Source organism: Bufo bufo, chromosome 1 (assembly GCF_905171765.1).
Source record: "Bufo bufo chromosome 1, aBufBuf1.1, whole genome shotgun sequence".
In the NCBI taxonomy this organism is placed as follows: domain Eukaryota; kingdom Metazoa; phylum Chordata; class Amphibia; order Anura; family Bufonidae; genus Bufo; species Bufo bufo.
Window position 1 is genome coordinate 264,130,448 of NC_053389.1, and position 25,284 is coordinate 264,155,731.

Sequence of the window (25,284 nt, forward strand, 5' to 3'; positions counted from 1 at the left end):
CGGCCACACAGCGGGGCGTAGAGGGAAAGGAGCGCCGTTTGGTTTTTAGAGGGCTGATTTTTATGGACCGGTTTATTTACACCGTGTCCTGTTTCAACCCCCCCTGATGCACCCCTGGAGTAGAAACTCCCTAAAAGTGACCCCATTTTGGAAACTACAGGATAAGGTGGCGGTTTTGTTGGGATTATTTTTAGGGTAGATATGATTTTTGGTTGCTCCATATTACATTTTTGTGAGGTAAGGTTACCAAAAATTTTAATTCTGAAATTTCATCTCCATTTGCCATTAACTGTTGAGGAACACCTAAAGGGTTAATAAAGTTTGTAAAATCAGTTTTGAATACCTTGAGCGGTGTAGTTTCTTAGATGGGGTCACTTTTAGGGAGTTTTTACTCTAGGGGGGCATCAGGGGGGCTTCAAAAGGGACATGGTGTCAATAAAAAAGGCCATCAAAATCGGCCTTCCAGAAACCATGTTGGTTCTTTCCTTTTGCGCCCTGCCTTTTAGTAACAGCAGTTTACGACCACAAATGTGGCGTTTCTGTAAACTGCAGTATCAGGGTAATAAATATTAATTTTTGTTTGGTTGTTAACCCTTACTTTGTTACCGGAAAAAACGGATTGAAGTGGAAAAGTGCCAAAAATAGCTGTTTTGACACAGTTTTTTTTTTTGACCGTGTTAATCTGGGGGGTTAGGTCATGGGGTATTTTTATAGAGGAGATTCTTACGGATGCGGCGATACCTAATAAGTCTACTTTTTTACAATTATTTAGGTTTTAGCCTATATTATCCTTTTTGATACCAAATTTTTTTTTTTGTATCTCTAAAGTCTAAGGCCCCTTTCACACGGGCGAGTATTCCGCGTGGATGCGATGCGTGAGTTGAACGCATTGCACCCGCACTGAATCCCGACCCATTCATTTCTATGGGGCTGTTCACATGAGCGGTGATTTTCACGCATCACTTGTGCGTTGCGTGAAAATCGCAACATGCTCTATATTGTGCGTTTTCCACGCAACGCAGGCCCCATAGAAATGAATGGAGTTGCGTGAAAATCGCAAGCAAGTGCGGATGCGGTGCGATTTTCACGCACGGTTGCTAGGAGAGTATCGGGATGGAGACCCGATCATTATTATTTTCCCTTATAACATGGTTATAAGGGAAAATAATAGCATTCTGAATACAGAATGCTAAGTAAAATAGCGCTGGAGGGGTTAAAAAAATAAATAAATAATTAAACTCACCTTAATCCACTTGATCGCGCAGCCGGCATCTCTTCTGTCTTCTTTCTTTGCTGTGTGCAGGAAAAGGACCTGTGGTGACGTCACTCCGATCATCACATGGTCCGTCACATGATCTTTTACCATGGTGATGGATCATGTGATGGACGGTTGATCAGCGGTTTAGAATTTTTTTAAAACTTTTTTTTCACATTTTTCCCCCTTTTTTAGTTAGTCTTTTTTTTTCTGTTAGTTTTAGGGATAAGTCCGCAAACACCCATGCCCCCACACACACGCACACCAAATAAAGATTTACACACACGCACATACACACGCAGACACCCACTACCCTATGGCCTGCCGGAGGTTCTCGGCCGAGGAGGCATACGCCCAGCTTGCCTCCAACTCCGAGAGTTCCAGTGAGGACGAGGATGACCCCACTTTCCTGTTGTCATCCGCGTCCTCCTCATCATCTAACGATGATGATGAGCCCCCAAGGCGGCGAAGACGCCGCCAGGCGGAGCAAGGAGACCGCCATGCTAGGGACCCTGTGGCCCACACTAGTACGAGCAGCTCTGGGGCTCGTACTAGTTTTCCAGCCCACCAGTTAAATCCACCGGAGCACCCTGCCGGTGAACTTGTCTGGTGTACCCCAGAGCGATATGAGCCCGTGATTCCTGATTTTGTAGGCCAATCAGGAATCCAGATTTCCACAGTGGGCTACACTGAATATGACTTTTTTAGTCATTTTTTCAGTGACCAACTGGTAAATCTAATGGTGGAGCAGACAAATCTGTACGCCCAACAGTTCGTTGCTCAACACCCGGGCTCCTTTTTGGCCAGGCCCGGTGGCTGGACGCCGGTCAGTGCAGCCGAAATGAGGACATTTTGGGGCCTCGTGCTGCATATGGGCCTGGTCAAGAAACCTAGTGTCAGGCATTACTGGAGTGGGGACGTCCTCTACCAGGCCCCACTTTACAGTACGGCCATGACACGCTCCCGGTTTGAGGCCATCCGGAAATGTCTGCATTATTCAGATAATCCAAACAACAAGAATGAACTGAGATTAGACTGGTATATCATAAAAAAAAAATCCTTTATTAAATAAATGACATATAGACGAGAACCTGAGACAACAGATAAAAAATGGCTACATCTGAGGAGACATATCAGCACAAGTGAAACTGTGGTGACAACTTATCAGCACAAGTGAAATTGTAACTGTGGTGACATATCAGCACAAGTGAAATTGTAACTGTGGTGACAACTTAAAACTCCATATACATAAAGATATGGCTCAGGTGCACGGCAACATCCACCTATGGATAACCCAAGTGGGTATAGCTAAGCACCAAAAGCATTACATATCTACATACCCATGATATGGGGATATACACCTCAGGAGAGCCACGTAGCCCCGACGCACGTTTCGGCGGATGCCTTCCTCTGGAAGAGAGCCGCGTAGCCCCGCCGAAACGTGCGTCAGGGCTACGTGGCTCTCCTGAGGTGTATATCCCCATATCATGGGTATGTAGATATGTAATGCTTTTGTGGATTTTGGGGGAGATGTTTACTGCCTCGGGTGCTTAGCTATACCCACTTGGGTTATCCATAGGTGGATGTTGCCGTGCACCTGAGCCATATCTTTATCTATATGGAGTTTTAAGTTGTCACCACAGTTACAATCGTGATATTGGACCATTGATGTGGTGACTCCTTACACACTTGCACTTTAATTTTCTCTTGGCTGTTGTATGGTCCCATATATCTATTGGAACTATTACACATCCATATGTTGCGGTGCAGTCTGTAACCATTTACTGATGTGGTGTTTTATCATTTGCACTTGCACTTTAGTACTTTCAAGTTTTTTTTTGCCCCTATATACTGAGTAATTGTGGTTGCAGAAGTACATGCAGAAATTAGTGAGGTATTGTACTCTCGTTTTCTGCCTCCATTTTTGTACTCCATCCCTCCCCTCTATGTTTTACTTGTGCTGATATGTCTCCTCAGATGTAGCCATTTTTTATCTGTTGTCTCACGTTCTCGTCTATATGTCATTTATTTAATAAAGGATTTATTTTTGATGATATACCCGTCTAATCTCAGTTCATTCTTGTTGTTTGGTGTATCTATTTACACTGAGTGGGTTTTTACTTACTTTTTCCGGGTCTATTTAACATAGTATATTCAATTACCGTTTATGTGTATGCCTATGTTTTGTGTAACCTACTTGTAATAATTATTCAGATAATGCAGCATGTCCCCCCCAAGGTGATCTTGCCTATCACCGTCTGTATAAGATACGGCCGGTCATCGATCATTTTGGGGCCAAATTTGTACAGGCCTATGTACCTGGAAGGGAGGTCGCAGTTGATGAGTCTCTCATTGCGTTCAAGGGTAGACTCATTTTCCGCCAGTATGTTCCCTCAAAGCGGGCGAGGTATGGCGTGAAGCTGTACAAACTTTGTGAGAGTACCTCAGGGTACACTTACAAGTTTTGTGTGTACAAGTGGCGAGATTCCTGTATTCAACCCCCAGAATGTCCCCTCACTCTGGGTGTTAGCGGGAAACATGTGTGGGACCTTATGTACCCACTGCTAGATAAGGGTTACCACCTTTACGTGGATAACTTTTATACTAGTATCCCCTTGTTCAAGTCCCTCGCCGCCAGATCCACGTCCGCTTGTGGGACCGTGCGGAAAAATCAACGCAGCCTCCCTGCCCACCACCTCCAGGTACCTATCCCCAGGGGAGTGACCCGTGCCCTTACCAGTGAAAACCTGTTGCTGGTCAGATATAAGGACAAGAGGGATGTCCTTGTACTGTCCACAATTCATGGTAACGGCATCACCCCTGTCCCTGTGCGAGGTACCATGGCAACGGTCCTCAAGCCCGATTGTATCGTCGACTACAATCGGTATATGGGAGGAGTTGATCTCTCTGATCAAGTCCTCAAGCCATATAACGCCATGCGCAAAACCCGGGCATGGTACAAAAAAGTTGCGGTCTACTTGGTGCAGGTTGCCATGTACAACTCTTTTGTGCTGTCCCGGAGCGCTGGCAACACAGGGACATTCCTTCAGTTCTATGAGGCAGTCCTCAAGGCTTTGATCTTTTCGGACAGGGAAAGAGCAGGCCGGAGTACCTCGGGAACTGGAGGCGCCCGGATCGTCCCTGGCCAACACTTTCCAGGTGTGGTCCCCCAGAAGGGACGAACTCAAAAAAAGTGCAGAGTGTGTCGCAGGAGGGGGATACGGAATGACACCACTACTCATCATCCGGGCCTCTGCATTGATGGCTGCTTCAGGGAGTATCACACTTCCATGGAGTACTAAATTTATATCCCAATTTATCCACTGACTATCGGATAAAAAAACTGGTTCTCAGACTTGAGACACCAAAAAAAAATGTAAAAACTAAAATAATTTTAAAAAAAGTATACAAATTAGGTATCGCTGCGTCGGTAATAATCTCCTCCATAAAAATACCCCATGACCTAAACCCCCAGATTAACACGGTCAAAAAAAAAAAAGATCAGGGCCTTGAGGACTGCCTCATAGAACTGAAGGAATGTCCCTGTGTTGCCAGCGCTCCGGGACAGCACAAAAGAGTTGTACATGGCAACCTGCACCAAGTAGACCGCAACTTTTTTGTACCATGCCCGGGTTTTGCGCATGGCGTTATATTGCTTGAGGACTTGATCAGAGAGATCAACTCCTCCCATATACCGATTGTAGTCGACGATACAATCGGGCTTGAGGACCGTTGCCGTGGTACCTCGCACAGGGACAGGGGTGATGCCGTTACTATGAATTGTGGACAGTACAAGGACATCCCTCTTGTCCTTATATCTGACCAGCAACAGGTTTTCACTGGTAAGGGCACGGGTCGCACCCCTGGGGATAGGTACCTGGAGGGGGTGGGCAGGGAGGCTGCGTTGATTTTTCCGCACGGTCCCACAAGCGGACGTGGATCTGGCGGCGAGGGACTTGAACAAGGGGATACTAGTATAAAAGTTATTAACGTAAAGGTGGTAACCCTTATCTTGCAGTGGGTACATAAGGTCCCACACAAGTTTCCCGCTAACACCCAGAGTGGGGGGACATTCTGGGGGTTGAATACGGGAATCTCGCCCCTCGTACACACGAAACTTGTAAGTGTACCCTGAGGTACTCTCACAAAGTTTGTACAGCTTCACGCCATACCTCGCCCACTTTGAGGGAACATACTGGCGGAAAATGAGTCTCCCCTTGAACGCAATGAGAGACTCATCAACCGCGACCTCCCGTCCAGGTACATAGGCCTGTACAAATTTGGCCCCAAAATGATCGATGACCGGCCGTATCTTATACAGACAGTCATAGGCAGGATCACCTTGGGGGGGACATGCTGCATTATCTGAATAATGCAGACATTTCCGGATGGCCTTAAACCGGGAGCGTGTCATTGCCGTACTGTAAAGTGGGGCCTGGTAGAGGACGTTTCCACTCCAGTAATGCCTGACACTATGTTTCTTGACCAGGCCCATATGCAGCACGAGGCCCCAAAATGTCCTCATCTCGGCTGCACTGACCGGCGTCCAGCCACCGGGCCTAGCCAAAAAGGAGCCCGGGTGTTGAGCAACGAACTGTTGGGCGTACAGGTTTGTCTGCTCCACTATTAGATTTACCAGTTGGTCACTGAAAAAATGACTAAAAAAGTCATATTCAGTGTAGCCCACTGTGGAAATCTGGATTCCTGATTGGCCTACAAAATCAGGAATCACGGGCTCATATCGCTCTGGGGTACACCAGACAAGTTCACCGGCAGGGTGCTCCGGTGGATTTAACTGGTGGGCCGGAAAACTAGTACGAGCCCCAGAGCTGCTCGTACTAGTGTGGGCCACAGGGTCCCTAGCATGGCTGTCCCCTTGCTCCGCCTGACGGCGTCTTCGCCGCCTTGGGGGCTCATCATCATCGCTAGATGATGAGGAGGACTCGGATGACAACAGGAAAGTGGGATCATCCTCGTCCTCACTGGGACGCTCGGAGTCGGAGGCAAGCTGGGCGTATGCATCCTCGGCCGAGAATGTCCGGCGGGCCATAGGGGAGTGTGTGTCTGCGTGTGTATGTGCGTGTGTGTAAATCTTTATTTGGTGTGTGTGTGGGGGCACGGGTGTTTGCAGACTTATCCCTAAAACTAACAGAAAAAAAAAAGACTAACTAAAAAAAGGGCGAAAAATGTGAAAACAAAAGTCTAAAAAAAAGTTTTAAAAAAATTCGAAACCGCTGATCAACTGTCCGAAGTTGATCAGCGGTGGGGTGTGCGATGCGCTAACAGTGGCCGGACGCTAAGAGTGCCAGCCACAGTCAGCGTATGCACAAAAAAAAAAATTCCTGCGCCCAAAAAAAGTTGTGGGGAGAGGGGGGGGGGGGGGCAGGGGAGCAAGCAGCAGCACCCCTGGGGGGGTCTAGGGTCACACAGCTGTGCTGTGGACCCCAGACACCCTACTTAGGGTGATGCAATAAAACTTTTTTTTTTACCACTAACTTTCCCTTTTATATCCCTGCCTAGCCCAACCTTTCCCTATACTTTCCCTAATTACCTGCTGATAAATATGGGGGTGCTGGGGCACAGATCGGGTCCTGGGGGCAAGGATGGGTGCTGGGGCACAGATGGGGTTGCGATCCACACGTGCAGGCAGCGCTCCTCTCTCGTCGGGCTCCGGACACAAAAGGAGGAGGAGAGGAGCGCTGCTATCATTTGAAACTCCCGCCAGCCCGCCCTCCTACCAATCAGAAGCGATCCTGAGAGGTGATGTCACCATCACCACGCAGGATGGTGATTGGTGGGGTAAAATCACACCACCAATCACCATCCTGTTCCGGGTTATCGGGTCCTCAGAGACCCGAATAACCCGGAAACGCAGCAAACCGCAGGTCTGAATTGACCTGCGGTTTGCTGCGATCGCCTCCACGGGGGGGGGCAGGCACCGGGTTCCGATCACCGCCCGCCGCACGGCGGTGATCGAAAATACACAGGGCGTACAGGTACGCCCTGTGTCCCTAATTACCAGGACATAAGGGCGTACCTGTATGCCCTGTGTCCGGAAGAGGTTAAACCTAAAAAAAAGGGAAAACAAAAAAGTAAAAAAAAAAAAACATTCTAATAAAAAGTCCTAAGTGTCACGTAAAAAAAAAAAAAAAAAAAAAAAAAAAAAAAATCGCAAAAATTATTTTGGTAGTCAAACAAGTACAAAAGTTACGTCACTAAACCACCACTTGCACAAAATCACAAAAAGTTGCCTAGACATTCAGGCTTTTTTTGGGCCCAGTCATAAAAGTCATATTCTAATTCTGTCAGAAATACTGATTCTAGAATAGAACATGTGGACAAGAGGTTATCTGAACCTTATCGGGTTGGAACCAAGCCAGAGTTCGGTAAAAGTTTTTTTACAGTAGAAACTAATTTCTGAAGTTATTACCCGAAGTCTCGCAAGACTTCGCAAAGTAATAACTTCAGCTCATTGGAGCCAATACATTCTAATACTGTACGGAGCTCTCACTCCATGCAGTATTCAAACAAAGTTTTATGCGAATTGACTTTGGATGTTTTATCCGAAGTCGATTCTCTCATCCCTAATGGGATTACTACTTTAAGTAAAGATTACTGAGAAATAGATTATTAGGTATATGCTCCATATATACTCAGGGGAATGAGCCTAAGGGCTCATGCACACGAACGTATTTTCTTTCTGTGTCCCTTCCGTTTTTTTTGCAGACCGTATACGGAACAACAGTGGTGACTGCAGGTAGCTGACATGTTATCTTTTGAATCTATGGCTTTGCAGGGGGATATGGAGCTCAGTTTCACAATAATGGAGCTCTGACTCATATAAAGATCAGCGCAACATGTTTATACATATTTGGTATTATTTCTGCCTGTATTATTGAAGCACACACTGTGCCACTATTTTCACTTATAAGGTTGAAAACTTCTCTTTTATTCTGTATCCTGCAGGTCGCTCCTTGTAGTTCTACAGACCGTATGAAGCTGGAGAACATGGTGAATCCAGTAATATATTGGAGGGACTTTATCATGAGAAGAATTTTTGCTTTGAATCTGCGTTGGTGTAATTTGCACCCAATTTATCAAATGGTGCACATTGGTTGACCATTTTGACCAGATTGTAATTAATTTTGCCACATTTCAAAAAGTCACATTAATAAATCTGAAATACACTTACGGTAATTAACACAGCTATCCACTCCATCTTTTCCTCCCACTTTTCAAAAATAGCCAAAACGGCATAAAATCACAAAAGGTGTCAACATTTGTTTGTGACAATAGCATGCTACAAATTTGTGACTTTTCCCCCAGAATGATAATTCCCCCATCGGCTCATGAATACAAATGGTGCACATATCCCCTATAGTAGTTCTCCTCTCCCCTGTCCTTATCCCCTATAGCAATAGTGCCCCTGGACCTGCCACTATCATATACTATATAAGTTTTTTTTGCAGACTGTATGCGTAACCATTCATTTCAATGGGTCCGCAAAAAATAATGGAAGTTACTCTGTGTGCATTCCGTTTCTGTATGTTAATATTAGAGGTGGGACGAATCAAATTTTTTTCAAATCCGAATCCGAAAAGGTTCTCGAATCTTTCGAATCTCGAATCCTACGAATCCTACCTTGGCATTAGGCATGTATAAAGTTATTGGTTTGGAGGGGTTAATGGAAACACCTTGGCATTAGGCATGTATAAAGTTATTGGTTTGAAGGGGTTAATAACTTTATACATGCCCATTGCCAAGGTGCTTCCATTAACCCCTCCAACCAATAACTTTATACATGCCAGCCTAATGCCAAGGTGCTTCCATTAACCCCTCCAAACCAATAACTTTATACATGACCATTGGGTTTGGAGGGGTTAATGGAAGCACCTTGGCATTAGGCATGTATAAAGTTATTGGTTTGTAGGGGTTAATGAAAGCACCTTGGAGGTGCGTTCATTAACCCCTCTCTAAACCAATAACTTTATACATGCCAAGGTGGTGCCTGCAGCCTCCATTAACCACTCTCTCTCCATCTGCCTTTCATTTCAATATCAATTTACAGTGACTCAGTGCCCCCGATTCCCCCCTGGCGTGCCTCAAGTGCTGTTAACTTAAATTACCTAATGGCACTGGCACTAGTGAGGAGGGCGCAGCCGCAGACACATGGGGTCCGAGACAGTCTTCATCCCAGCATGCACTGGGACCTTACGTGACGTCAGACACACATCGTTAGCCGCGCATTACGCAAAGTTCTGCCTCTCTGGCCTCCGGAGGACACGGAAGCGGTGAGACGCTTAATTTCACTCCCGCTCCGTGATCATGTGATGTAACGATTACTCGATGCAGGGAAACTGTGTCGAGGAATTTTTTGACTCGATTTAATAGAGTTATTCGAATAATCGTTTCAGCCCTACTCGCCGGGATTCGTCGGATTCGAATTACGGAACTGACGTCGGGATTCGAGTCCACGAATCCCACGAATCCAGCAAGATTCGATGGATTCGTGGATTCGACAAATCCCCCGTCCCATCTCTAGTTAATATGTCCATTCGGCAAAAAAATAGAGCATGTCCTATTATTGTCCGCATTACAGACAAGGATAGTCCTGTTCTATTAGGGGCCAGCTGTTCCGTTCCTCAAAATACGGAATGCACACGGACGTTATCAGTATTTTTTGTGGATCCATTTTTTGCGGACTGCAAAATACGTATGGTTGTGTGCCTGAGCCCTAAGGAAGGACATTTACCACCCTGTCGGACTTGTCCATGTCAGAAAATCATACATACAGGGACTGTCATGTTAACATTTTATTGCGTGGCAGTTAACGATAAACAAAAGTGGTTGAAATTGGCGTCACACAGTGGCTATGTTCTCTTTTGCGCACATTTTTGTTTGCTTTAATATATCTAAAATAAAATAAAAAATCTTTCAAAATCTTCAAAAAGTAAAAGAAAAAATCTGACCGTTTTGAGTATAAAGCTCTTATCCAAGTACTATGTGTTTCTATGGTAACATTATTTTAAATATATATAAACCATGTATATCTGAGGTACTCCTGATAATGGTAGAAGCATCTACGGTAAGAGAAAATCAGGATTATTCACATATAACATGTATTTTTTCTAAGGAGACCTTAGATCTGCTGTTCTCACATTTCACGATTTTCCATATCAGGGATACGGAGAGACAATGCTTCATGGGGAACACCCACTGAACTCTGTACTTGCAGCTCCACAAGCAGGCATATCATGGAAAGCAGGTATTATACATGTCAGGGGCATTTGAGAGGTTGGTATTAGTTAGGTACATTTCTGAACACAAATCCCCAACAGGGGGCAGTATACTGATAAAATACATGTGCTGTCTCAACTATTGCATTGAGAATAATGGGGGAGATTAATCAAAACTGGAGCAAAGTAAAACTGGCTTAGTTGCCCAAAGCAACCAATCAGATTCCACCTTTCATTTTTCACAGCTCCTTTTGAAAATGAAATAATTAATCTGATTGGTTGTTATGGGCAACTATGCCAGAGTTAGCAATGGCCACATCCTAGTAGCGACCAGCAGAACTGGAAATGTCGTATACGGCTGAAAGGCAGATATCCTATCAGTCATCACTGCATCCACAAATGGGTTTATTTAGGAGGACAATATTTTAATATGACAGATTAATAAAAGTTAATTTATTGTATAAATATTTTGCTCGGTTTGGTCCTGTGTTCTCTCCAGACCCTCCAGGGATAAGACGGCCAGACCCCTGCAAAAGACACATTTCGTTACCTATATGGGTATTGTACATGATAATTACATAAATCAACAAGTGACCATTACCCTATTAAAGGGAACCTGTCACCTGGAAAAGACAATTTACACTAATCACAGTACCTTAAAGTATCTCTCATGGTGTGCCCAAAGATGTATTCATATCTTCTTTCTGCGTTGTGCTGTCTCATAAAATCGACTTATAAAACTGTGTTTGGCACCTTTTTGAAGTCGCGCTGAAGTCACAGGGGCAGCGGCCTCCTTGACTCAACCGTCGGATAAGCCCGCCCCTATGCCGCTCCTCCGCATATTGATGGACAGTTTTCCCTGTAGCCGTGACCGCGCTCTTCTCGCGCATGCGCCGTGCGCGTCTTGCAGCAGCACGATCCCGGCTACGGCTCCCTTCCTCCCTGGCATCTTCTTGTTCACTGCGCCTGCGCCGTTCCTATACATCGCGCTCATCGCTTCTCCCCTAGGGCGTGAGCGCGATCACTGTCTGCTTACACTGCAGCGCAGGCGCAGTGAACATGCAGATGCCAGGGAGGGAGCCGTAGCAGGGATCGCGCTGCGGCAGGACGCGCACGGCGCATGCGCGAGGAGAGCGCGGTCACGGCTACAGGGAAAACTGTCCATCAATATGCGGAGGAGCGGCATAGGGGCAGGCTTATCCGACGGTTGAGTCAAGGAGGCCGCTGCCCCTGTGACTTCAGCACGACTTCAAAAAGGTGCCAAACACAGTTTTATAAGTCGATTTTATGAGACAGCACAACGCAGAAAGAAGATATGAATACATCTTTGGGCACACTATGAGAGATACTTTAAGGTACTGTGATTAGTGTAAATTGTCTTTTCCAGGTGACAGGTTCCCTTTAAGTTAAAGGAGTTGCATAGGATTAAAAAAAAATAATACATGGCTACCCCCTGTCTTCCAGAAGCAGCACCGCTCTTCTCCATAAGCTTTGAAGGATCTGTTTCTGGGAGATGTTTTATTTTTTTCATTTCAATGAAGAGTTTGCATTAGAGATAAGTGAATTGATTCAAAACAAATCGGATTCATTGTGAATGTCACAAAAATTCATTTGCTAAATGAATCCAAAGTTTCCTTTTGGACGACTTACACAAAAACAGTAACAGGGAGGAAGAAGATGGAGGATCGGATGACACTGGGAGGAAGTGATGGGGAGGGCTTTCCCTGATTGGCTCAGAGGCTAACAGACAGCCTGGATGAGCCAATCAGGGTACAGTATGCTCAGAAGGAAGAAATGCCATTCTGTTCCCAGCCAGGTATGTAAATGGATGTCTTGTGGCAGTGTCTGCCAGACACAAGCCAGAAAACGTGTTGTACTGCAGACACTATAGAGAGAAGATAGGGAGATATAATTGGGTAGATTTTAGGGTTTTTTGTAATCAGGGAAAGCATAGAAAAAATAAAGTAAGGACACTGTCCTAGTTGTTTCATACAGCTTGCAAGAACAGGAGCTCTACATTACAGAATCCTGTACATACCTGCGGCGGATCCACCGCCAGGGCAGGGGCTTTTTAAAACCGGCGTCTAAAACGCCAGTGTTAATAAATGTGCCCCTTGGTCCCAACAGGCCATCTGCCCTCAATAAGGGACAATTTTTGGATGGCTTCTAATATGAAAAAACATAATACATGCGATGCTGCAGTGTGTTTTCTAAACATGCTGTTTGTGAACACCGTCAAACTTGCATTTACCCATAGCTATGTATGTCAGTGTCACTCTCACATTATTTGCTATTGCTGTCATTTCGTCAAAGAGCTTAAAAGCGGAAAATGGGGGAGGGGAGGGGGTGTTGAGAAAAAATTGAAAATTTTTAAAGAAGATAACGAAAAGATATATTTTTTTAAATCTGTGTCCTAGGAGACCTCAGAGTGTTATATACCAATTTTCAGGCCAATTGGAGCATATTTCTGTAGAATACATTTGGATACAAATCAAATTGCTTTAAAAAAAAAAAAAAGGATTGGACATGAAACGGTTTTCAAGAAGTTCACTGATCTCTAGTCTGCATTATTCCTGTTTACCCTTTGGCGCTCTCTTCTGTTAGGTTGTGTTTACTGCAGTCATGTCATTATGTTAGGCTACATCAGGGGCATATTGGCCATATACCCTACAGGGATATTTCCCAGTAGGCAGATGTCCAGAGGGCTGCCTGAGCACTCCTCACGGCCTGTGGCCAGGTACATAACAATCTGATGCACTCAGCATTAATTATTGCTAGGAGCATAAATTATGTATGCACCTGACCAACGGCCGCAGGAGCTGTCCTGAATTTAACTCTGGATAGGTCATCTGTATCTGATCGGTGGGACACCTAGGACCCCCGCCAATCAGCTGTTTGAGAAGGCAGGGGCACTTACAGCCTTCTCCAGCTTTTCCTAGGCTGTGTGACATCACGTTTATCGGTCACATGCCCTAGGCACAGGTCAGCCCCATTGAAGTGGGGCTGGGCGGCGATCTCAAGCGCAGCCTCTATACCATGTACAGTACTGTGCTTGGTAAGCAGAGAGAAGGCCACGGTGCTACTGTGAGCGCCAGTTTCATTTCTAAAACAGCTGATCAGCGAAGGTCTAAGTGTTAGACACCCACCAATCAGATAGTGATGATAGGTCATCAGTATAAAACACTTGGCAAACCCCTTTAAGGGTAATGTGGATATATAAATCTGAAGATAGAGAAAGTGCTGGAGGCTGTACAAGAGAGGCTGTACTAGCTGATTAGAGAGAATGGAACTGCCTATCCTCCCATGCACACACCCTTGGACAAAATTGCCTAAAACCACCTGTAAAAACCATGCTTGTATTTGAGAGTGCCTGTGCGAATCATCTACCTATAGTGGATATAAAAAGTCTACACACCCCTGTTAAAATGTCAGGTTTCTGTGATGTAAAAAAATTAGACAAAGATAAAACATTTCAGAACTTTTTCCACCTTTAATGTGTACAACTCAATTGAAAAGCAAACAGAAATCTTTTAGGTAGAAAGCAAAACTATAAAAATAAAATAATATGGTTGCATAAGTGTGCACACCCTTAAACTAATACTTTGTTGAAGCACCTTTTGATTTTATTACAGCACTCAGTCTTTTTGGTTATGAGTCTATCAGCATGGCACATTTTGACTTGGCAAGATTTGCCCACTCTTCTTGGCAAAAACACTCCAAATCTGTCAGATTGCGAGGGCATCTCCTGTGCACAGCCCTCTTCAGATCACCCCACACATTTTTAATCGGATTCAGGTCTGGGCTCTGGCTGGGCCATTCCAAAACTTTAATCTTCTTCTGGTGAAGCCATTCCTTTGTTGATTTGGATGTATGCTTTGGGTCGTTGTCATGCTAAAAGATGATGTTCTTTTGGTGATGTGCAGTGTTGTTTTTGCGCCAAACATATCTTTTGGAATTATGGCCAAAAAGTTCAACCTTGGTTTCATCAGACCACAACACCTTTTCCCACATGCTTTTGGGAGACTTCAGATGTGTTTTTGCAAAATGTAGCCTGGCTTGGATGTTTTTCAAGGCTTTCGTCTTGCCACTCTACCCCATAGCCCAGACATATGAAGAATACGGGAGATTGTTGGCACATGTACCACACAGCCAGTACTTACCAGAAAGTCCTGCAGCTCCTTTAATGTTGCTGTAGGCCTCTTGGTAGCCTCCCAGACCAGTTTTCTTCTGGAGGGACATCCAGTTCTTGGTAATGTCACTGTTGTGCCCTATTTTCTCCACTTGATGATAACTGTCTTCACTGTGTTCCATGGTATATCTAATGCCTTGGAAATTCTTTTGTACCCTTCTCCTGACTGATACCTTTTAACAATGAGGTCCCTCTGATGTTTGGAAGCTCTCTGTGGACCATGGCTTTTGCTGTGGGATGCGACTAAGAACATTTCAGGAAAGACCAACTAGAGCAGCTGAACTTTATTTGGGGTTAATCAGAGGCACTTTAAATGATGGCAAGTGTATGCTGACTCCTATTTAACATGATTTTGAATGTGATTGCTTCATTCTGAACACAGCTACATCCCCAGTTATAAGAGGGTGTGCACACTTATGCAACCACATTATTTTAGTTTTTGGTGTTTTCTTCCCTCCACCTAAAAGATTTCAGTTTGTTTTTCAATTGAGTGGTACAGTTTATAGGTCACATTAAAGGTGGAAAAAGTTCTGAAATTATTTATCTTTGTCTCATTTTTTTACATCACAGAAACCTTAACAGGGGTGTGTAGACTTTTTATATCCACTGTAACTGCCCACACATTGACCTGTTTGAACTAACACTGGCCTCATCATTGTGTGCATCACCTTCATTATCACAGTACCACCTTGCCTTGTAGAGCACTGGGACCCCTGCCTTACACCTTAAAACTCATCTCCACCAAGGGCACCCGAACTAACAATAGGCAGGAGAATCCCAAAAACCAGGGTGTGTGCTGAAGGGAAGAAAGGTGCACCTTTCCTATCACTGCACAGCCCAGGGGAGCATCAGAATGAGTAACAGCTACTACCACCATTCTTGCTACTATCATTTGTATCCACTTCTGTCCCCTTTACCCGGCTCGCTGCAGCTGTCCCACAACTCCTGATTTCAAATGATTCTGCGTCCTGAGGACAGCACAATGCCGCCGCCGTACATGTATGGCTGAAGTCTTTTTAAACATGACGCACGCTCGCGCATGCAACGGGCCCTCATAGCTGCCAGGTTTCTGCTGTATCAAACAGCAGAGACCTGCGACACATGTTTGCCATGTGCATCTGAGTGGTCCGAAAGCAGGAGCCACGCGCTCCCACTCCCGTAACAGCATTCCCCAGCAGAGATCGGGAAACCTCTTGTGCTACACTAGTGGCAGAATAAAAAAAAAATCCAATTCCACCCCATTTGGAATTTTTTTTCCTGCTTCCCACTAGATTGTATGCAATGGTGCCATTAGAAAGTACAACTTGTTCCTCAAAAAATAAGCTCTCATAAGGCTTTGTGAACGGAAAAATAAAAAAGTTATGACTATAGGAAGGCGGGGAGTGAAAAACCAAAACGGAAAATCGCCTGGTTCTCTAAGGGTTAAACTGCAGGGACTTCACTATTGAGAGGGGCACTAAAGGGACAGTACTCTTCTAAGGGGGGCACTAAGGGAACCGTACTATCGTGAGGTGGCACTAAGGGGGCAACTCTGTTGTACGGGGGCAGCATTATTGAAAGGGGACCACTATGTGTCATTCTTACTGTGAGGGGGCACTTAGCATATCTAGTGTATAAGATCACTAAGAGGGCATAACTACTGTGTAGGGGTGCAAAGGTGTCTGAGTGGCATTGGGTGTTTATACATAGGCATTGGGTGGAGTTATGGGCGTGTAAAAAATATGCAGTGGTGCGGTATTTTCAAAAGTTGGGAGGTATGGTTGGTGGAGTTAAAACAGTAGCCAAACCTTACTGACAAAATGGCAATGAGATTTTCAATGCTGTTGCAGTGTGGAACACGGGTTTGGAAAACTGAATAAATGTGTTTCACCTGTAAACACAAAAAAACTAAAAGCAACCACACCAAAAACACATGAAAAACGCATTGCAGTTTTCCAGTTTGGTTTTTAAAGGGAACCTGTCACCTAGGAAATGCATATTAAACCGCCAGCAGTACCTTATTGCAGCCTGTAGTGCGATTATAAAGGTGTCTGTGTCTTTTCTGTTCAATGCGCAAAAGTCTGTAAAAAGACTTTTATTCAACGGGCCAAAGTCAAGGGGGCTTTGTTGCCTAAAGTCAAGCCCGCCCCCTTTACCGCCGCATAGCGTTTAATTGATAGGATGCCCGATTCCTTCACTTCCGGTTGCTTGAATGTAGTGTCGCGCATGCGCGGGATCACGAGTGCCTGAGCATTGAGCTTTTGAACAATACCTTATAGCAGAATAGAACAGTGCGCAGGCGCTGGTATTGCAGGGACACAGCGCACGCGCAAGACTACATTCAAGCATCCAGTAGTGAAGGAAATCCTATCAATCAAACGCTTTGGGGCGGTAAAGGGGGCGCGCTTGACTTTAGGCAACAAAGCCCCCTTGACTTCAAGACAATCGTTTACATAGCGTGGTCTTTTTACAGACTTTTGCCGCATTGCACAGAAAAGACACAGACACCTTTATAATCATACTACAGGCTGCAACAAGGTACTGCTGGCGGCTTAATATGCATTTTCTAGGTGGCAGTTTCCCTTTAACATCACCTTATTCTCTATATTTGAACATTTCCTCAGAGGGAGGATAGAGCCCTGAGAAATGGGAGATATGCAAACTAATTTTCTATCATAAAACCATTTTGTTATATTTATTACTTAGCCGTGTCTTTGTTTTTCCTTTTACGATGTCTGTCTGAAAAAAAAAAAGAACAAGGCTGTGGTTTAGTAATGTACATAGAAAATATTCAATTAATATGTAAGATCGCCCCTCATCGTAAATTTGGAGAATATTAGAAGTCACTGCAACCATGAAAATCCATAGATGAGTACATTTATACTGGTCACATGACTCTGAAGTGACTCCTGATATTATCATTTATAGTCGGAGGGAGATTATTTGTTATAAGATGCACCTCAGCATGTGAGGTGTGTATTATGATGTTCTGCAGCATGTGAGGTGTGTATTATGATGTTCTGCAGCATGTGAGGTGTGTATTATGATGTTCTGCAGCATGTGAGGTGTGTATTATAATGTTCTGCAGCATGTGAGGTGTGTATTATGAGGTTCTGCAGCAAGTGAGGTGTGTATTATGAGGTTCTGCAGCATGTGAGGTGTGTATTATAATGTTCTGCAGCATGTGAGGTCCGTATTATAATCTTCTGCAGCATGTGAGGTGTGTATTATGAGGTTCTGCAGCATGTGAGGTGTGTATTATGATGTTCTGCAGCATGTGAGGTGTGTATTATGATGTTCTGCAGCATGTGAGATGTGTATTATGAGGTTCTGCAGCATGTGAGGTGTGTATTATGAGGTTCTGAAGCATGTGAGGTGTGTATTATGATGTTCTGCAGCATGTGAGGTGTGTATTATGAGGTTCTGCAGCATGTGAGGTGTGTATTATGATGTTCTGCAGCATGAGGTGTGTATTATGAGGTTCTGCAGCATGTGAGATGTGTATTATGAGGTTCTGCAGCATGTGAGATGTGTATTAAGATGGTCTGCAGCATGTGAGGTGTGTATTATGATGTTCTGCAGCATGTGAGATGTGTATTATGAGGTTCTGCAGCATGTGAGATGTGTATTAAGATGGTCTGCAGCATGTGAGATGTGTATTATGATGTTCTGCAGCATGTGAGGTGTGTATTATGAGGTTCTGCAGCATGTGAGGTGTGTATTATGAGGTTCTGCAGCATGTGAGGTGTGTATTATGAGGTTCTGCAGCATGTGAGGTGTGTATTATGAGGTTCTGCAGCACGTGAGATGTGTATTATGAGGTTCTGCAGCATGTGAGATGTGTATTATGATGTTCTGCAGCATGTGAGGTGTGTATTATGATGTTCTGCAGCATGTGAGGTGTGTATTATGAGGTTCTGCAGCATGTGAGGTGTGTATTATGAGGTTCTGCAGCATGTGAGATGTGTATTATGATGTTCTGCAGCATGTGAGGTGTGTATTATGATATTCTGCAGCAGCTGAGATGTGTATTATGATGTTCTGCAGCATGTAAGGTGTGTATTATGATGTTCTGCAGCATGTGAGGTCCGTATTATAATCTTCTGCAGCATGTGAGGTGTGTATTATGATGTTCTGCAGCATGTGAGGTGTGTATTATGAGGTTCTGCGGCAGCTGAGATGTGTATTTGGAGGTTCTGCAGCAGCTGAGATGTATATTATGTTGTTCTGCAGCAGCTGAGGTGTATTATGAAATTCTGCAGCATGTGGGGTGTATTATGTTGTTCTGCAGCATCTGGATTCTAGATCATGATGTTCTTCAGCAGCTGAGGTGTGTATTAATATTGCATCGGTTAGAGTGTGTATTTTAATGTTATGCAGCACTGAAGGTGTGTAGTATGATGTTTTAAAATAGCTTCCTTGGAATAGCTGGGTGACAAACATTTCTGGGGTTTTGAATGGCAAATCTGTAGCATTACCGTAACAGGGGATGTACTATTGTATAAATGGTGAGTCCACAGGGACCAAGAGGTGCATAGTATAAAACAGGCAAAAGCCTTTAGTCACTTTTGCCACAGCTCGATTGTGATAGACCAGTTGAAGTACCTCACAAACTACATCCCTGGTCAAGAACTATTCAGAAAGTTGCCATGCAACCATCAAGCATACTATGCCACCATGTTCTTGTAACCATCAAGTGTAGTATGTCACCAGGTGTATTCCTGTAACGATTAAGTGTACTGTGCCACCAGGTGTGTTTCTGTAACAATTGTGTGCTGTGCCACCGGGTGTGTTTCTGTAACAATTGTGTGCTGTGCCACCAGGTGTGTTTCTGTAACAATTAAGTGTACTGTGCCACCAGGTATGTTTCTGTAACAATTAGGTGTGCTGCAAAGAAAAAGGGGGTCAGTCAGCACATCTCAATGCGCAGGGGCACGTTGCTATGGCTGAAAACAACACTGTAAAACAAAACATGCAATGCAACAGCTCTCTGCAAACCAAATATAGTACAAAAATGCATAATAATTGCTAATGCTATACTTATAAATTAGAGATGCTTGGCAAATCATTTTGTACAAAATTATTTGAGCCCGTCTGCCGCACGTCAAGGCGATCTCTGTAAGACGTGTCCTAACACTAAATTCTACCTGTTATTATTATGCATTTTTGTACTTTATTTGGTTTGCAGAGAGCTGTTGCATTGCATGTTTTTGTTTTTACAATTAGGTCTGCTGTGCCACCAAAAGTGAACCTGTACCCTTCAAGTGTACCGTGCCACTGAGTAGGTTCCTATTACCACCAGACGTGTGAGTATTGCAAGCCCTACAGCAATATAAGTCACAGGAATGTGCAGTTTGTGAGTGTATTACAGATCACCTCCTCAATACAATGCACGGGAATGTGCAGTGTGTGAGTATATCATAGCCGACCCACTGCTTTCCCATAGGGAAGCATTGGGAGGCTATTGCGCATGCGTGGCTTCATAGAGATGCTTTGAATCAATGCATTTCTATGAGGATTGTTTAGCGTGAATGCACCTCTGGTGCCGTCTGATGAGTGGCCGTCTGATGAGTGGCCACTAGAGGTGTTCCTTGGCAGTAATGTAAATACCTCCTTTTTTTTTCCTGAAAAGGCAGTGTTTACATTAAAAAGCTTGCAGAGACATGCTATAGACACCAGAACTACTACGTTTAGCTGTTGTGGTTCTAGTGACTATAGTGTACCTTAATATAGAGAAAAAAAGAATCAACACAAAAGTATCAAATAAAATGGCTGTATCATTATTCTAAAAATTAAAAAAGCATAACTTCTGACACACAAATACATAGTATTTTGCAGATTACCGTACTTTTGATTTATTTATTTTTTTACAATGCGCACATTGTACTGTACTACTAACCCCTCCATACCTCCCTCCCCCTTCTCCATCCACCCCTCCCTCCCCCTTCCGCCGCTTCCCGGTCCTACGGATTATAGATGTCATTGAATTTGTGGGCAGTGGCCAGCGGGGCTCAATAGGCAGCTGCCCTGGGCCCCCCAGGAGCAACTGGGCCCGGGGCAGCTACCCCTTTTGCCCCGCGTTAAAGACGGCCCTGGATAGAGCTGGTTACTGCACCGCTGCACCAGTAAACAGCTCTGTCCACTGCACAGTGTTGTAAATTGTGTGGTTCTACCGACGATATCCAGTGCTGGAGATAGTCTCAAACAGCTGATCCCCTGACAATAAGATATTTATGGTTTATCCTGAAGATAGGCCATCAATATAAAAGGACTAGGCAACCCCTTTAATGTATTTGACCTTTGTGTGGGCTGTTTCTTTTTAATTTTGATGTGCTTATGTAAGGCGTCTTACTATGATGTCATTAGATCACAATTCCTTTCGTCTGACATCAGTGGGGCCTGATAAGTACCAGATTTTCATATATTTTAGGTTATCATGCAAAATTTCACCAACTGCATATTACATTTCTGTGCTGGAAACAAGTGCTGTATTCTCAAATTTTCTGGATTATGAAATGCCAGATTGTAGGAATTCAAGTGTATCTGTATCTGTTTGCGTTATCATGAAAATTTGACAAAAAAACTATTGTAGTAACTTACAACTAAATAACAGCGCAGCCAATGAAAGCAGAACAATGATAAGTATGACAACGGTGGCGATAATATGATGAAGTTTGTTATCCACTTTTATGGTGTCTTCAATTTTGATATCCTGCAGGAAGACAAAAAAAAAAACATTTTATAATGTGGAAATAGTGTACAAAAGAGAAAGTAGCTGTGTGTATTATCATCATAGCAGGATGTAGATGGCAGCTTCTGGTTACAGATGTGTTTTTCACACATTGGGCTTCAAATACCCTTTTCTTCACATTGTATTAGAAGGAAAACATTCTAGCTGCCTGTCGACTCCACTAGGGGGAGCTCATTGCATATAGGTTTATGCAGCTATTATTGAACTCAATGCGAACTGTAAGATTTTGTATGCAGAGAGCTCCCTCTAGTGGTGGCTGCAGGCAAATGCAGTTATAGGAAGCCAGGGCTTCTTCTCAACATGGACCCCATAGCATTCATGTGGTCAGCCTCAGCTGGTTTTAGATGTGGTAAAGCACATGGGCAGTCACTGCAGAGATGCTTGATGACTAGTGATGAGCGGCAGGGGCTATATTCGAATTCGCGATATTTCACGAATACTATTCGTCATATATTCGCGGATTCGAGATTATTTTATTGATTGCGAAAAATCAGCAATGTAATATTCGCGTAATGCACGCAAAATACAGGCGTGAGTCACTTTTGCTACATTTTCCAAGCTGCTAGAAGTTTCCTGAGACTGAAGAAAATGGTTGGCACGGCAGAACATCAAAAATGGCTTTATATGCAGTTAGAGTGCTCCATTATATTCGCGATTGCGCTAATCGGCAATAATGATGCAAATATTTTGGCGCAATATGTGAAACTTCCCCTTTTAGCAGGTCTGCATATATTTATGCCAAAATACCAAAATCGGACAGCTCACGACCTCAGTATCGATGTCCGCACGGGAAAGGAGCAATCCCCATAAGATGCATAAGAAATTATCCCAGCAGACGTACTTGCTCTTCAGAATATGCTTTATTAAACGGTTCACAGAACACGTTTCGGCATGTCAGCCTTCCTCAACTACAGTTGTGGAAGGCTGACATGCCGAAACACGTTCTGTGAACCGTTTAATAAAGCATATTCTGAAGAGCAAGTACGTCTGCTGGGATAATTTCTTATGCATATATGTATGGACAGCAGACCCTATCACACTACCTAACACCCTGCACTGCAACAGCTACACTATATCAGGATATAACCTACACTGACTATCTCCCACTAACTATCTGTATTATATATATATATAAGCTATCTAACGATCTATCTAATGTAATGTGGAAAGCAGAGAGCACAGCAGTGTCACTGCTCTCTCTCTCAGAACTCCATAAAACTGCAGAAAATGGCAGCTGGGGACGTTCTTATATAGTAAGGGGTAGGCAACTTTCCTATTGGTTGCTAGGGATGTTGCTAAGCTCAGACAAAGACATTGCAGCCTTCTCATTGGCCCACAAGTAAGAAGGGAGGTTACTGATGAAAAAAAACATCTAGAATATTTGCAACTACGAATATACAGTATATCACTATATACTAAATATTCGCGAATTCTTGAAGTGCCGATATTCACAATTAATATTCGCGATTCGAATATTCGCGCCTAACACTATTGATGACAAGTGACTATTTTGCTTTGATGTACAGGAGAAGCCTGATCAGGAGAGAGAAGATAGGGCCAGATAGGTGCCGCATTATCAGACCATCTGTATTATTGGACAGTCATAGAAATGAATATGAAATTGCTTCTGGCCTGAAGAAGTCCATCATTATCTACTGAATTATCAGAATTTTCGGACTTTGACATGACAAATAAAAGTAATTATAATATACACACTCCAGCGAAACCGAGGAAACTCTTAAAGACTGTTAATTGTGCTGTTTTCATAGGTCATATCAACAAGAAGCAAGAGATTAGTTGTGAAATAACCTCCAACAACTGATAATATGGAATATTTGATAATCCAGAGCATATTAGGTTACCCTGATGCTGGATTAAAGTAAATGACCTCTTTATGAAAAATTTGTACCTGACTTTCTTTGGTCAGTGAGAGGAATAAAAGAAAAGTTGGAACCTCTGTATAGGTGCTGTCAGCAGGGAGGCAGTACCAGGTAAGTATTGGTAAAGGCAGATAATAATTTATTTATGGTCAACGCATTTCAAGTGTGAACAGCCCCCTTCCTCAGGACTATTAGGTAATAGTCCTGAGGAAGGGGGCTGTTCGCCCTTGAAACGCGTTGACCATAATTAAATTATCTGCTTTTACTAATACTTACCTGGTACTGCCTCCCTGCTGACAGCACCTATACAGAGGTTCCAACTTTTCTTTTATTCCTCTCATTGACCGCTTCACCCTGACGTCCGCATCCCCGCCATGGGTAGGAACCCAGGCAGCAGCGCAGGCACTCCATAAGCTGGTCGGATAATACCAGCAAAGTGAAATATAGCTGTTGTGACTCCTCACAATGGCAGAGGGTAAGTGCAACTATTCTGGATATCACTATTTCAATATCAAAGAGCACCACACATGAGGCGCTGCCTCCCGTCTCTTTCTTCTCTTACATACCTGACTTTCTTGCTTCACAGTGGAGGGAACGGAGTCAATAGAGGTTGTCTTTGGGGTGACATAAGGAGAGTCAATGCCTGTGGTTAAAGGAAAACATTGGAAACATGGGAACCAGATAGAAGTTAGAAGAAAATAGAAATATGGGAACATTTCTATATGAACATTTGCAATGTTAAATAGAAACCATAGAGCCCAACTGAGTTCTATTAGGAGAGCTTATTGTTTTTGCAGTAAAAGTTGTGCTTTCTAATGGCACCATTTAATATTTCACACAATTTATTGGGAATCTGGAAAATCTGGAAAATTCATAATGGGTTAGGATTGGAAAAAAAACAATTCCACCATTCTTTTTACAGGTTTTGCATTTACAGCATTCACTGGGCAGTAAAAAAGATATGGTATCTTTATACATTTATATAGTTTTTGCTATGTTTTATTGCACTTAAAAAAAATAACTTTCGTGCATCAATTCGTCACATTCTGACACCCATAACCTTTCTGTAGATTTCTGTTTAAGTACTCTTTTTTGCAAATGATCTGTAGTTTTACCATTTTGGGGCATATATGTCTTTATTCAAATTTTTTTTTAAGTGAAGAAACCAAAAACAAAAACACAATTTGACCATTTTGATTTGTTTTTCTATATCGTTGTTCACCATATGGGATAAATAATTTTAATATTTTGATAGTTCAGGCATTTTTGGATGCGGTGATACCAATGTTGTTTTTTTTGTTATTTTTAAAATGAAGAAAGGGATTGATCAGAATTTTTTTTTTTTTTTTTTTTAAATATTTTGTAAAACAGTTTTTTTTGCTTTATTTTTAGTCCCCCTAGGGGACTTGAACATGCAAATTAGTGATGAGCGGCAGGGGTCATATTCGAATTCGCGATATTTTACGAATATTTAGTAGAATATTCAGGGAATATTCACGAATTCGAATATTCGTTATATTCTATGATATTTTTACTCGAAAATCGACAAGGTAATGATCGCGTAATATGCGAATTTTCGTAATGCGAACTTTTATCGCAAATTTTTAAATTGCCGAGCAAAAACATGATTCCTTCCTGCTTCTTGCTTGTGGGCCAAAAAGTCATAGCACTATATCGAATATATTAGTTTTTTCAAATATTCGTAATATTCTAAAACAGTAATATATAGCAATACAGCGAATATTCGAAAAAAACGAATGTAGAGCAATTTAGCTAATATAGTGCTATAATCTTTTTTTTTAATAGTTGTAATTTTTTTCCAATCTGAACTTCAGATGAGAACAAATTACAACTATTAGACAAAGAAGATTATAGCACTATATTAACTAAATTGCTCTATATTTGGGTTTTCTCGAATATTAGCTATACTGGTATATATATTGGCCCACAAGCAAGAAGCACGGAGGAATCATGTTTTTACTCGGCAATTGAAA

General features: G+C 43.2%; 1 protein-coding gene across 4 annotated transcripts in view; it reads right to left on the reverse strand.

The window, feature by feature from the left end:
• Window positions 1–633: 633 nt before the first annotated feature.
• The window catches only part of LOC121007008 (hepatitis A virus cellular receptor 1 homolog), a 76,863-nt gene continuing 52,212 nt past the window's right edge, over window positions 634–25,284 (reverse strand). The window contains exons 4-8 of one of the 4 annotated variants that reach the window (XR_005780389.1): window positions 23,857–23,933; window positions 21,260–21,371; window positions 17,362–17,398; window positions 10,632–11,018; window positions 634–645 (exon numbers count right to left, since the gene is read on the reverse strand). Coding sequence is in view for 1 of the 4 variants with exons in the window: in XM_040439186.1 (XP_040295120.1) it covers window positions 10,940–11,018; window positions 17,362–17,398; window positions 21,260–21,371; window positions 23,857–23,933 (305 nt within the window). In the remaining 3 variants the exon portion in view is untranslated. Of the gene's footprint in view, window positions 646–9,847; window positions 11,019–17,361; window positions 17,399–21,259; window positions 21,372–23,856; window positions 23,934–25,284 lie in introns of those variants that run through there. The other 3 variants (XR_005780390.1, XM_040439186.1, XR_005780391.1) reach the window with 3 other exon arrangements.